Raw genomic sequence first — 15,755 nt, 5'->3', positions numbered from 1 at the left:
TAACAATAGCAACACATTAAGGGCCACTGGAATTTGGAGGGCAGAGATGTCACCAAAGAGGTTAAGTTTGTGGGATAAATGGATTTGGAATAGGTAGATAAGCATTTTACAAAGGAGGATTGAACATAGGAAGGTCTGTGATATTTTTGCAATTGCAATAGCCTTCAGGGGCCTAACATATACAATAAATGACTGAACAGGAGGACTTAAACAAAAGGCAGACATGAAGTCTAAGGCAACTGAAATATGAATAGACTGGCTACACGCACTCTATTCAAATTTTCTAAAGCCATCTGTAGGCCAACTATAAAACATATTTAGGAGCCAAGAATCATCTGTGTGCATTAACTTTGTAACCATTATTTGGGATAAAAAGGAAACCAACTCTGAGTAGTAGATTGGTAAATAAAACTAATGTTTTGAATGCTAATTCAAGTCTGGACTGACTGAGTAGACCATGTAAGGAAAGTAAGGTTTCTTTTCTATTTACTCCCACTGAAATGTCTTCTTCCTTTTCCTGTTCATTGATTACCTGTGTTCTCATGTGAGCCCCCTATTTCTTTTCCTTGTACATTTTTTCTTGGATGATCACACTAATTCCAATGAAATTATTAGCTGTCAATTCCTAAATCTCTACTCTGTTCATCCCTCTCTCCAGAATTTCAGAACTGTACATTCAGCTGTTTGTTAGCTACCTTATACATACATGGCATAAAAGCACCTCAAATTCAAAAGGTCCATTGTCACAAACTGGCTCATCCTCCATTTCAAACCCTGGTGATTATCACTAACATTGATAACAGTCAGTTTTCGTAACCACAAACCTTTGTAAGCAATACCCTTGACTCCTCTCCCCTACCCCACTTTGCTTGTCCCATCAGATGCCTGGAAGTACTGATTCTGCTTTCTACACATCCTCAGCTTTGCTAGTCAACATATCAATTGGCAAGGACACAATACACACTCACTTGTTCACACACACACACACACACACACACACACACACACACCTCACATCTGCTGTGTCCCTGATTTAGCGACTGGTGGAAAATTAACAAGGTATGTAGTCACATTGAGAAGTGGTGTATGCAACACAGTATTTTCCTTGCTTTGGACCAATATGAGGTGTTCTGTTGCTGGTGCTACTCTTTGCATAGGTGGGAACCTAAAAAGTTGAGAAAAAAATGCAAATTCTTGTAACAACACATTTTTATATTCAGGCTTATGTCACCATTCCAGGAGGACTTGACCTAATAATCTATGCATTCTCATTTAAGAGTTGTTTGCAAGCATTGACCTCTCCTGGCTCTTTAAGGAAATTCAGCATCAGAAAGGCAATAATCTTTTTGTAGGAAAAGAAAGTGGTTGATGCACAAAAGTCCCAGAATAATATATCTACCTCCCCTTTTTCAGTGTTCTAAAAAGTCAATACTTCCCGAACCATCTCCACTATCCCAGTTCAGGTTTTAAGACTCCTTTGCCTAGGTGAAATACAACTCCTAACTCATCTCACTGACCATCTTATCTCCCTGTAACGTATTCCATAAAGCAAAGCCAGCATGATCTCCCTGAAATGCCTTTATGATCCAGTTCTTCCCTCTACCACTCTAGCTCATCTGTCCCCATTCCACATTCAGCTAACCTGAACTTCTTTTAGATCCTTGGAAGCAGTGTCACCTCTGGACCTTTTGCATACAGGTGTGGGCAAAAGTAGGTTTCAGTTGTTCATAAGGAAAATAATGCAATAATCTTACGCAATAATAGACAAACATGTAAATTGACCATCCCTCTGCTACGCTCACAAGCCAATCAGGAGAGTATGCAAATTAACTGCCATCAAAGATGCGATTTTGTATGTAATTCGCATACATAGGCATGAAGCGGCAGAGCGAAGACTGAAGGCTCTGGGCTGGAGTGAAGGCCTGGGTCCCGGGTGCTGGAGGAAAACCGGTGCCAGCAGCAAGGGGAAGGGAAGGCCTATTGCACGAATCTCTTCATGCAATGGGCCTCTAGTTAAATAATAATACAAAAATAAGCTCCGTGTTTCACGTACTCACAACTATAAACCTACTTTGCTATCCCTGTATACTATGTTTGGCTTGAACACTCTTTCTTTCCTGCTTGATCTCCCAACTTCTCCTCATTCTTCAAGTGCATAAAAGGATGTCACAATTTCTGACATCCTTACTGTGAATCTAAGTTGGCTATCTCTCCAAAACTATCCAATGTTTTCCCTTCCTTGGTGTTTCTCAAACTGTACCTAGTTACATGTCTATCATACCTGTCCTCTTCAGAATTTCCAAGCTTTTTAAGGCTAGAAACCAGGCCTTATTCATTGCTAAGTCTCATAATACAGTTTTCCCACAAGTACCCCCCCACAATATTTTTTAATTAATTTCAGTAAATAGACAAGTACAGGGAAGTGCTTTAAAAACCTAAGACTATTCATTCTATGAAAAATATATGGAGGAAGTCTGAGAAAGGGAAGCAATTTAAATGGTGAAGAAAAGTTGGCAACTTCTCATGAAATGTGAACATCAGAAATGTGATAAATTAAGAAGGAATAATGGTTGTGATCTGGTGACCTGCAATATAAAGAATCAAGAAAAAAAGAGTGATTTTTGGCAGACTCTACCTAAAAAGCAGGAGTTGTGATACTATTTCCCAAAGCTGGAAAATAATAAATGGAAATATATTTTGAGGAAAAAATATTGTTTGCCACTTGGTCATCTAAGAAGAAATACTCCAACAGCAGTGAGGAAAGTAGAAATGGAGCTTGGAAGTACCATACTTATCTTAGATTTCAGCATCACTGGGAATGTGAGCATCTGTTATTAAATCAATCAGTATCCCTTACCTACTTCCCTTTCTTTCCCATGTGGAATCTATTCCATTGGATTTAGGAGTTGTTCACTCAAAGCTATCTCCAGGCACAGGGTAAGTCTAAGTGCAAGACATAGCCAACTAACATCAGAGTGATAGGGACACTGTCATATGTCCATGCCAGCCCTACCTGAATCTTTCTTGGAAATGTTCTGCTCAAGTGTGGGAAAACAAACAAACAAACAAACAAATAAAACAAAAACATCTCTTACCAATGATGCAACCAAGGGAAGAGAATATGAGAGTGGGGTTGTCAAAAGAAATCTTCAAATAAACCTTTTTGAAGGGTAAAGCCAAGTAAAGGGAATGAAAAATATGAGATGAAAAGTGTTGCTATTCTACAGTCCTATTTTTGAAATAGCTAGTCTCATTTGGGATATTATTGTCTTACTTTCACTTGTAACTGAAACAATTTTGGCAAGTAGAAACAGTGAATGCTGTACTTGTAAGGACAATATCATTCTCAAGAAAATGCCATGGAGAAGAACAAGTAGAGGATTAAGGGTGGAACTGGTAAGTTACTACCAGAGAAGAGCAGGAAAATGATTGAAAGTTAGAGTCAATGTTGAATGCAGAGTTGACTGTACACGAAGGATAATGATTGGGCAAACATAAAGACTGTTACCAAATGGCCACAATGACTGAAATATGTAGATGTAATCCTAGAAGGGCAGTGAATATAAACAAAGAAAATCCAGATAAAATTGACTAAGTGACACAGACCTCAAATTATTACATATGAAGTGATAAGAATGAATTAATTTCCATCCAGAGATTATATGGATGGTCTTCTCTTAATTAAACCCATTCCTAAGATTTACATTTAATTATCTGCCACAAAATGCACATCTTTTAAAAAAATTGTTTGTATCCAATAGCACTATGTTAGAGCATTTTCTCAAACTTTTTTTTTTTTAACTTGTAAAACTGTCTGACTAGCAACTCTATTACAGTGTGTTGGCACGAGTTGACAGCTGTTAGATGGTATCTTTCATTCCTTTCTAAAAATAGGGAAATAAGGTGTGAGTTACATTCATCTTTGGGAGCAAAAGGTATGGTGCACAGGGAGTCAAACACACTCTATCAACAACTTCAGGAGAAATTCAGGGTTTGAAGATGTCAGAATTTTTCAAGTCATGGGAAACAAATGCAAGAGAAGAAATTTCTGTTGCACGCAATATTATGAGAGCAGGAGAATAAATGACCACCACTTTTGCTGGCAATAGGATTGAAATGACACTAATTATAATAATGACCACTAGCCTTTAGTCATCACTTATTAAGAGAAAGACAATGTCCATAGAGTGACAAACACATAATTGTTAGAAATTATCCCAATAATTACATTGGTGGGAACTTTTACAGAAAGAGAAAAGGAGAACCTAACAGGGGTGGGGAATCTTTTTTCTGCCAAAGGCCATTTGAATATTTATAACATAAAAATTATCAGCTTAAAAATTAGCGTGCTATATTTGGTCAAACATTTAATGCACTCACCCCTAATGCCTTAGCAGGGCCAGAACAAATGATATTGCGGACCTTATAAGGTCCACCCTGGTAGAACACATGAGTACTAGGATGCTGACACAATTTAACTCTTGGTCTGCTTCTAACTATTCTCCCATATGCCTCTCATATGAAGCAACATAGATTTAAGTTAGCCAGCCAGAAGACAACAAGCCTTATTACACTGAAAGACTGTAGAGTCTTTTTTTTCTCTAAAGTTTTTTAAAAACAAACAACACAACTGAAGACTAAGAGGCACATGTATTCTCAGTTGAGTTTTGAACAGAACTCCTGCCTAGGGGCAGGAGAATAATTTGAAAGCAATCTCCTCAAGGTACTTTTCAGCCTTCCAAGTATTGACCAAACTCTTGAACTTCACTAAAATCTAAAAGTTGTTCTTTGAAAGTAAATTAAATTAAGAGATTGGCATTTTTCAAAATAAAACCTTTCTAACTGTTGCTCTGGGTGCCTTAAAAAATAACAATTTTACAACAATGGTGTACACAGAAATGCTCACAGGCTTTTCAAAGTGTGTCAACAATTATATATAGATTAATTGAATCAATACAGGTAACACTGTTGCTTACGAGTTGTTCCTGGGTTTTAAGCTCATTAACATGGGTTAAATTTATGCTTTGGCAAATTACACAGAGCAAAAAAATTATGCTCGAATTGTTTTAAAGATCACAGGAGTGAGGAATGGTTTATGAAATACCCAAATCACACCAAGCTTAATATGTGTATGTGTGTATGTGTTTATGTATTTGTGCATCGAAGGGCTGCTGAAAGTTATTTCAGTGCTAGAACTGATTGAGAGAACTGGTGCAAGCATTGGCTTAAAAATCCAAACTTCCCCCAATTCTTTCTTCTGCCTTGACCCAAACAGCCTGCCTGAGGTGCAGAGAGAGAATTCGATCTCAGCCCCCTCTCCAGAGACTTGCACTGCTAAGTGGGACAAAGGGCTGGGCTGTCTGAGGAATGAGAAGCCTGGCTGACCTCTCTGGGCCACGGGGTCTTGGCTTGCTCAGACACAGCCGGTTCTGCTGACCTGAGCAATAACATTTAGATAGCCACGCCTTTCTTGGTTAGTGTTCCAGGTTGAAAGGTTGTGCAAAAAGGTGATGACAGTAGGGGAGGGGAGAGTATTTGGACAGTAGGAAACTTTTCCTTTTATAGTGGTCCGTTGGGAGGGACTGCAGCTAGAAACACTTTCAGGGAGTCTGGGGTGGTGATGGAAATGGAGAAAATGGGTGAGAACAGGACTACGGATCTGTGGGATGCTGGTATACTCCTCATGATCTGTTCAGTCAATATTAGTGACTAGAGGTGCTTTATTATTAAGGAAGTTTAAAGGGGTGGACCCCTAGAAAGTTTATGAACTGAACTTCATAGACTCTTCCTAGCTTCTGAGGCTTTAATGACTTGTCTTTTGGTTCTCTATTTATGCATCGGGGAGGTGATCAAACACATTAAATCTAACTCTGATTGGAAGCCTGTCTCTAACTATTCCTAAGTTAGTGACCTTGGATGATTTAATGAATCTCTCCACGTCTCAGTTTCCTAATCTGTAAAAAAAAAAAAAAAAAAAAAAAAAGGAAGTAATAATATTGCCCATCTCACACGATCATTGTGAACCTTAACTGAGTTAATTCAAGCAAAATGCTTAGCCCAGCACCTGACATGTAGGAAGTGCATACTGGTATTAGACATTATTCTGTTACTGTTACTGTTATTGTCACTGTTTTTCACCATAGCCGCATACTGTATACTAATCCTAGCAAGGCACAGAATGCCTGGTAGAGTTACAGGCACACACATATACAAAAGTCAAGGTCAAGTCCAAATTCAGGCTCTTAAGACATGGCAACGTGACTTGTATATCATACCGCTCTATACCTGCACTTCAGAGTCCCAAAGAACAAGCTTATACAACTTGCCTGGGAACTCGGCCGACCTCTACTATTCAAAGTGGCACCTCCTTCACAGGGTGGATTGGGCCTGGGTCTGATCACAAATCAGACCACTGGGCACTTTTGTCAGGGGCATTAACACTCCGACCACTAGGATGCTATTTATTGCAGGATTAGTCATTAACTAATTACTCATTACTCCAATGGCCACAGACGTAAGGTCAGCCATTTCCTCCCCTCACACCAGGAGGATCCAACATGATAGAGGTCAGACAGGTAATTTGCATCGTCTTTCTCTGCTTAAGAGGCCCCCAGAAGAAGAAGGCAGAAGAGGATTCGGTGTTGAAAGCAAGCAAGAAGGTGTCGTTTTGACAGGAGCCTCTGTAAGCTTCTCAGGGGAAGACCTGGCCCCTCTCTCCTGCTGGGCCCCGCAGCCTCTCACATTTGATACCTTGCAGCTGGCCAGCTGGGGAAACTGGACAAGGTCTGACCCCAGCCCTGCATCACTTCACTGGCTGGCAATTCCTTTCCACTCAGAGCATCTGGAGAGTCATCCAACTGTGTTTGCCAAACTTGCGTGGATGTGAGAAGCGTGTTTGTTTTATAATCAGTGTCTTGGGTTTTAGATAAGAATACCACAGGAGATGATCGCGCTATGATCCTCGCTAATGTACCTCTAGGCTAATAAGTACCGAGACGATCCTGCTCTTTGATTTCATGAATAGGGAAATAAAATGGGAAATGCATGACATTTGAAAAAAATGATTGTTATTACTGAGTGTAAAATTTATTTTAACCCTCTCTGCAGAGGCTAAGTTTCATGTCGAATGCGTTGCTCGCCAGATTGTACCTCCTGTTCCCCCCTCTCCTTAAATATGTGCTTATTTACTTCCTGCAGAGTTCAATTTCAGAACCCATCAAAGTAGATCCACTCAGACCCTGACTACATTTTCATGCATAAATTCATAGATGTCTTCAGAAGGAATGGCACTTGCATATGCAAATACTTTCCAATGCCTTTTCATTTTTACTTTTGGCCAGCACAGTTTTTAATTCCTGCAAACACATTACACAAACAAAGATGGGCTCAATAACAACACACCATGGCATGTGTGAATTGTTAATTGCAAAGCGATGAGTCTGATAGGGCCAAGCAACTTCCACTGTTATCAATGGAGCAAGGTTAAACAGGAGGAATAAAGGTATATTGGAAAATAAAACCCCAGCATGTGGCTTCATTGTGCCTCCATATTATTAAGGGGGAAGGTGACAGGCCCGTCCACAATTCAACAATGATCTGGGCCTAGAGATCAGCGCACAAGGATGCAGAAGCCAGGAGGCACCCTTAATGAGGCTTAGGAAGGAGAGCACACTTTTCAGCACAGAACTACGAGACACAAAATGTATGCGCAACACGACAAATGAGACCAGAAATACAGCAGAAGACGAAAGGCTTTCAACCAAGGTGAACGTGCACCACCTTCCCAAATATCTGCATCTTGTATTGTTGATGCTCTTGGAAATAACAGGAAGGTGTCACGACTTTTCATACTGGACATTTAAACACTCCCTTCAAGAATGACGCTGTGCCTCTTCTTTTCTTTTTCCACTTGCCACTACACGCACTTTGGCATTCTGGTGAGAACTTGAAGTAAAACACTTGTTGAAGTCGCTCGGAGATCAAAGGCATTTGACACAGAGCAATTTTCAAGCAACAACCCGCCCCCCCCCCCCCGTTTGAAATGTGTTTCATTTACATGAAGATAACTCGGAAAATAAGAGTGAAGATTAAATGAAAATTGTATCTTGCAAGGGTCTATAAGTGCAATGGAAACACAATTTTAACTGTTTCTTGGCTGATTTGGGGGAATAGTTTATTAAAGCTGGAGCTAGGATGAACCGGGAGCATATGGAAATATGTTTTTTAGAAAAGCTGCTGTGTTATAGATTTTATATATGTAATATATATATATATATATATATATATATATATATATATATATGTATATATATGTATATATATATAGTCTTCTAAGAAATAAAGAAAAGAAAGATAAGTAAAGTAATTTAAGGAAGTTAAGCAACTAGAAATGGAATTCAAGCTGCTGTAGACGGAATGCTTATGACCCTCCCTCCAAATTCTTATATTAAAACCTAATCCCTTTGGTATTTTGAAGCAGGGCCCTTGGGAGGTGATTAGGTCATGAGGGTGAGTGTTCATGCATGGGTATCAGTGCCCTCATAAAAGAGGCCCCAGAGAGCTGCCTGATCCCCCTCAGCTATGTGAGGACACAGGAAAAGACAGCTGTTCCTGATCCAGAAAGAGAGCCCTCCTCAGACACCAAATCTGTCTGTCCCTTCATGCCAAATGCATTTCTGTTGTTTGTAAGCCACCGTCTGTGGCATTTTGTTACAGCAGCCGAAAAGGACTGGGAAACAAGCTAAGGTAGCCGGAGGAAGGAAATTAGTTGCAACCATGTACTATAACAAGAAATAAAGACTCAGTAATGTAATAACCAGGCAGGCAGGGCCTCGACCCCTGGCACTGGCAGGTGGACCCTTCCCAGTGCATCCACTGCATTTCTGTGCATTCACTTGTAGCTTTGCTAAGCCGTGGATGCAAACTGCACACACAGCAAGGCTGGAAGGCAACACACAAGACTTCGGGCTGGTGAATCAACTTGGCTATACTGCTTACGCCCACACTTCCATACACTGACAGCAACCCTGAGGGGTGATAACCAATTCCTTTCGGATATCGAACATGAAGAGAATGTCAACTGTTAGTACTTGGGAGACAAATGTTTTCTTCCCCCAAGAAATCAAAATACTAGAATTCAAGAGAAATATACCTATATGGAGCTGAGGGTCTGCTGTTAGGTTACATCAGTCAAACCCTACCTTGGCATGTGCCCAAAAGCAACCACCAAATTGTCAAAGAATTTAGTATCCAGGACCACAGAAGCAATTCTGTGAAACCCACAGGCACTTGATACAGTGGATGTAAAGGACCGCTCTTGCCTAAGCTCTAAGGGACCGCTCAACGGTGCCAGGCTCTGCCCCAGTTGTCACGGGCCTTAGCCATCAATGACACACAACACGGCAAGTCAGGAACAAAGGACAGTGAGTCAGCGGGCGCCGCTCCACATACCTTGTCTTGGGAACTCATCCGACTCCCGGTGTACGAGGTCTGTGACTCGGTTCCCGTAGTGCATCCTGCTGTCATGGTCATAGGCCTTCAGGGTCTCGCTGGAGCTGTAGGACTTCTGCGTGGGCACGCGGCAGTCCTCGCTGTCCAGCGAGGAGCTGGTGTAGCGGCACTCCTTGCCACACCGCCCGCGGGTCAGAGAGCGGTGTCGCCGGTCCTTCACATCCATGATTGGAGATCAGGCAGAGCGCTGATGATTTCAGGAAAGTCAGGCCTGAGTGTTGGCACGGGTCACGTGGCCACCTAAGCACACCAAAGGAAACAAACAACACTGTGATTAGAAGAAAATGCTGCCTTCCGTTCTAACTGACGTTCTGACTCAGATAACATTAAAAGGCAAATTTGGTCAGTGCCGCATAATCTCCTGCAAATGCTTAATGTATACTTAAACCATCGGCCTAAATAGAAGAACTCGATACAGTAAATTAATTTTCTTGCTGTTTAATTTAATAGATTGGGGGGGGGTAATAGCAAAAATAAGTCATCTTTTGATTTTCTCTATGTGCACCGATGATATGATATGTCTGTCATTCTCATGCAAGATCTTACTATGAAACAGTTGAAAGCAAGACGGATTTTATCATTCTTTAATTATATTCTTTTTTGCTATAGAAGAGTTGGGGAAAACAAAAATTTAAAAAAAGTATATGAGGCATAAATATCCGCTCTCGATGCTTTGCAATGATACCAAATCAACTTGACTGACCTAAGCTTGCCTGGCTGGGACTGGAGAATGATCGTGTAAGGCATTCTTGACATGCAAATAATCTTCCTCCAATTCCTTTAATAAGCCTTCAGCGTAGTCCTAGTCAGTTTTTTCTCCTTTGCAAATCTTTGTGTTGGACACACCTGGTCAATTCTTCTTCCTGGTTATCTACCCACTGGAGAGCTTGCTGACAAAAGTTCTAACTGGCCCAACAACTTCATCCCCAACCTGAACCCACCACCCATCGTGTTCATTGCAGGGATATCCACTGCAGGAAAGAAACGAGGGGAGGAGCACTGGATAAAACAGGAAAGTGATGGAAAGGAGGCTCTCTAACATATAAACTGGCAACCAGGGAGCCAGCCCCGCAGTCTGCCACTTGACACCCTGGGTGTGTATGCCCAACATCACTCGGCAAACACTAGCCTTCTGCTTAGCAAATACAACAGGAACGCTGAGATGCTGCCACGTTCCAAACCGCAGGTTCTTATTGATTTCATGGGCCATGAAAATAGTATGGACTACAGGGCCAGGGACTGGACAGAATGGACAAATAAGGATTTGAATTAAAATGGACAGTGCAGCCAGGGTACTGATTTTTCTCTAGGCTACTGTGGCCCTCTGATTCCTCGATGTGTCAAGAACTACTTGGGGAGCAGATCTGTGGTTCTGAGCCTCTCTGCTCTTCTGTGCTTATTCAACACCCTGTAGTGGGATGTCTTTGTATACCAACGGACCAGCCTGTATACACACAATGCGGACAGCATCTCTCCTAAGATAGCAGGCACCTAGTCCCTCCCTGTATTTTTACACCAAGAGGGCCTTCTGCATCCCGGGGAACTCAATTCATTTATACCACTTGTACATTTTATCACATAATTCCTGTTATCATGGACAAGTCTGTTTGGTGATGCAAATAACACCAAGCACACCCATGCGGCTGCCACAGCCCCTTATATAAAAAAAGCTAATAGTTTCCCTGACTCAGGACATTGAGAAGCAGCTTGAAGAGTCCCAGTCAAGATCCCAGGACCTGCTTTGAAGACACACATAGTAACTGTGGGCATGGAATTCTTTTCTGAGCAGAATTAATTCAAATGTCTTAACACTAATGTAATCTCTGAATGTTAAAATCATCTCCTGTGATTTCCAACAAGTGATGTCAACATTTTAGAATCCGTAATACAGGCTGGTTAAGAGCCGGGCCATTGAAGCCTGGACTGGATGCCAATGTTACCATGGCCGCTGACCAGCCGAGGTCCTTGTAAAAGAAATCATTCCTGGCCTTTCAAACTCAGTTTCCCAGTCAGTGAAAATGAAAAATAATAGTATTCACCTCATAGCGTTTTAGTAAAAATTGAAACAGATCCTACGGTAAAGCTCCCAATAGGCTGTCTAACACACCCCTGTAGGGACCTATGGGAAGAAGGTGTTTTTTTTCCCTTCTCTGAAAGATTAACATTTTGTTTTTTTCTCTTAGCTAAGTAGTTCACAGACTTGCATTAGAGGATGGAGATGATAATATAAATTCCTGAATCTCAAAGTTCTAATTATAAAACTTGATACTTGAACTACAAGCCAGAAAAGGAGGGTGTTCAGCACCTATGGAAGGTTATACAACTGCACCAACACCAAGAGCCACACCTAGTTTTGGGGGAAATTGAGTGTGTTGAGTGGGTTTTATAATATTCCTTTCTCCTGTTCACTGTAAGTTTTTATTCCTTAATTTTTTCAGTGTTCCTGACTCAGGAAGTCCCATCTCCTCTAATTTGCATCCTGCTTAGGAAAGCGGGCTGACTCTCTATTACGTGTGGGTATGTGATTTTATTTTATTTTTTGAAATCATGCTCTGATTTACAGGCTTATTTAAAAAGCCTGAAGGCTTATTACCTAGTTATAAAGTACAAGAACTTTTCTGTTTGGACATTTTGATGTCTAATTTGGTTGCTCAGTGATCTTTTCCTGCTAAATTCCTCTTTCTTGGCTATGCCCTTGATAGTTAAGTTTGTCAGCAATGTCACATCCAGACAAATTACAGCAATTTTTTTTTATATAATGAGATAAACATGACAAATCTTAGTCACTAAAAGCTAAATTTCTAGGAAACTGAGTAGAATGTACAGGCTGCTAGCCTATAGACATTTTGCATTTAGCCTGCCTATTGTTTAATTTTTTTCAATGTTTAAAAAAAGATGGGCCAGGAAATATTATATTAAAATCTGGATGTGGATCTATAGCTTATCATTAAAAATTAGGCTGTTTAAAAAGTTCCGCTCCCAGAAAGATGGAATAAACTTACGTTTACTTATTCCTCCCAATACGTTCAGCTAAAAACCCTGGGCATTGCTGAAGAATAAATGATTAAAACAAACATAAGAGTCATCTCAAAAGTGGAAAGAAGAGGCAGATACATAGGGCCCTCAGGACCTAAGGAACAATACTGTGGTGAGTTCCTGGGATTTCTTTTTTGCCTTGTACCAGTATATCCCAGATTTGTAGCTAAAGACAATGGCAACCGAGAAACATCAATAGACAAAGAGGACAAAAGCTGCCTCCCTCTAGTCAAAAAGCTATGAAAGGGGCAGCCTAACAAGAGAGAAACATTGAGATAGTAGCCACCTCACTAGCCAAACAACCTGGGGAAAACTGTAGCCCCATTCCCATCTTTGCCAGTAAAAGCCAGGTGGAAACCCTACATTTCCATGCTGCTGAGGAAGGAGGAAGGCACTCCCAGTACCATCAAGGTAATTTCAGAGAAGGGAGCCAGGACTTTCATCCCTCCCAGGAAGGAATGAGGCCATCTTCTTCCTCCATGGGGAGCCTGGGCTTGCACACCACTGGGTAGTAACAAGGTACCTCTCTCCTTCTCTGTAGGGGTGGTGTAGGAGGAGACCTAGTGGAGAGTCAAGACTTCCACTCTCTCCCAGTGGCAGTGAGTCCTTTGGCTCCTTGTTAGTGGTTACTGTGTCAGTAGATGCCATGTGGGGAGGAATAATAAGGCACTCCTATCTCTTCACCGAGGGAGGCATCAGTGCAGGCCGAGTAAGGAGCCAGCACTCCCACATCCACCTCTCCCAGCTCCTTACAAACAGCACCTTGTGCTTGGGTGGTGACGAAGACTGAGTGGGGAACCTGGACTTCTTTCCCAACCTAGCAATAATGAGATGGGTATCTCTTCTCCGACAGAGCAGTGTCAGAAGAAATCAGCTGGAATAGGAGGTTTAAATGAGATCCAGAATCTCATAATATCCAAGTGTCCACTTTTCAATTAAAAAATAATCACCTGGCATACCAACCATTAGAAAGATCTCAAACTGAATAAAAAGATGCAATTAATAGATGCCAGCACTGAGATGATAAAGATTCTAGAATTATTTGAAATAGGTTTAAAAGCTGCTATAAAAATGCTTCAATGAGCAATTATGGGTGAAAATGAAACAATAGAAAATCTTATTTAAAAAAAAATACACAGAAAGTTTCAGCAAACAAATGAAAGATATAAAGAAAACTCCAATGGTAATTTTAGAACCAAAAATCAAAGTAACCAAACAAGAAAATAATAAAACGCCCCCAAAACAAGAGAACAAAAAATCCTCAATAGATGGGCTCAAAAGAAGAATGAGGGATAGAAGACAGAGTGAGGGAATTTGAAAAAAAAAATGAAGAATGGATATTACCCAATGTTTACAACACATTAAGAAACAGACTAAAGAGAAAAAGATGAACAGAGCTTTGGGGCCCTTAGAATGATAACAAACGACCTACTGTTTATATTGTTAGAGTCCCAGAAGGAAAGTAGAAAGTGAGAGGGGCTGAGAAAGTCCTAAAAGCCCAGCTAAATATATCCAAATTTGCAAAAGACATAAAGCAACACTCCAGAAGCTGAATAAATCACAAACAAGATAAATCCAAATGCATCCATATCAAGATATATCATAATCAAAACTCTGAAAACTTAAAGAAAATCTTGAAAGCACTGAGAGAACTGACACTTTATCTACAGGGAAAGGCAATATATTATAAGAGTAGATATCTCATTAGAAACCATGGAAACATGGAAACTAAAAAGAAATGACAAAATACTTTTCAATTGTTGAAAGCAAAGATCTTTCAACCCAGAATCTTATATTCAGTGAAAATATCCTTCTAGAATGCAGGAGAAAACAAGAAATTCTCAGATGAAGGGAGAATAGTTCAAATACTACTTATCCAAAAGAATGGTTCAAAAATTAGTTATCTAAAACAGAAAGGAAACAATGAAGGGAAAATTGTTGGGACATCATGCAGGGGGGAAAAAACCATGGCAAGCAAAAATATAAATAAATGCAATAGACTTTCTCCTTTTACATTTTCCAAATTATTTTTGATGGTTGAAGTAAAAATTATAACACTGTCTGATGAGGTTTTAAATTTATGTAGAGGACATATTTAAGAAATTGTATTGCAAATAGATAAAGATAAAGAGACATAAAAGAGAAAGTTTCCACACTTCATTTGAACTGGTAAAATGATGAAACCAGTGAATGGTGATAAAATATGTATGTATAATGTAACAAAAACATTCAATAACTAAGAGGAAAGTAAAAAGATGAAAAAAAGAAAGAACAAGAGAACAAAACGTAAAATGTCAGACTTAAGCCATAAAATAGCAATAATTACATTAAATGTGAGTAGTCTAAATACACAAATTAATAAGCAGAGTTGGTTAAAAATACAACCCAGGTTTATTCTGTCAATAAGAAAGTCACTTTAAATTTAACAATGTAGGCATGTTGAGAGTAAAACTGATGAAAGGGTATTTAATGCAAACATTATTTTAAAAAAGGAACAATTATATTAACACTAGAGGCCCAGTGCATGAATTCATCCATGGGTGGGGTCCCTTGGCCTGGCTGGCAATCAGGGCTGATCGGGGCTGTCTTGCCCAGTCCTGATTGGGGCCGAGTGGGGATGATCAGAGCCAGCCAGTTGGGGGGAGGGGCCATGGGAGGTTGGCTGGCCAGGGGGAGGGACCGTGGGAGGTTGGCCAGCCACAGGAGGTTGGCTGTGGGAGCACACTGACCACCGGGGGCAGCTCCTGTGCTGAGCATCTGCCCCCTGGTGGTCAGTGCACATCATAATGACCAGCTGACTGGTTGTTTGGTCAACCGGTCATAATGGTCACTTAGGTTTTATATATATTAGAGGCCCGGTGCACAAAAATTTGTGCATTCAGGGGGGTCCCTCAGCCCGGCCTGTGCCCTCTCACAGTCTGGGACCCCTCAGGGGATGACCACCTGCTGGCTTAGGCCCACTTCCTAGGGGATTGGGCCTAAGCTGGCAGTCAGACATCCCTCTGACAGCCTGGGAGCCCTCAGGGGATGTCCACTTGCCAGCGGGGAGCAGGCCTAAGTTGCAGTCAGACATCCTTAGCGCTGCTGAGGAGGCGGGAGAGGCTCCCACCACCACTGCTGTACTGGCAGCCATCAGCCTGGCTTATGGCTGAGCAGAGCTCCCCCTGTGGGAGCACACTGACCACCAGCGGGCAGCTCTGCATTGAGCA

General features: G+C 41.0%; 1 protein-coding gene across 1 annotated transcript in view; it reads right to left on the bottom strand.

Moving 5' to 3' along the window:
• TENM2 (teneurin transmembrane protein 2) overlaps window positions 1-15,755 on the bottom strand; it is a gene marked incomplete at its 5' end in the record, with an annotated part of 1,189,887 nt that overhangs the window by 889,878 nt on the left and 284,254 nt on the right. Inside the window, one exon of the mRNA XM_081092171.1 lies at window positions 9,451-9,750. Coding sequence (XP_080948297.1) covers window positions 9,451-9,676 — 226 coding nt within the window. The remainder of the gene's footprint in view (window positions 1-9,450; window positions 9,751-15,755) is intronic.

The sequence above is a fragment of the Myotis nattereri genome (genome assembly GCF_964212035.1).
Source record: "Myotis nattereri genome assembly, chromosome: 5".
In the NCBI taxonomy this organism is placed as follows: Eukaryota; Metazoa; Chordata; class Mammalia; order Chiroptera; family Vespertilionidae; genus Myotis; species Myotis nattereri.
This window is presented reverse-complemented; position numbering and strand designations above follow the sequence as displayed.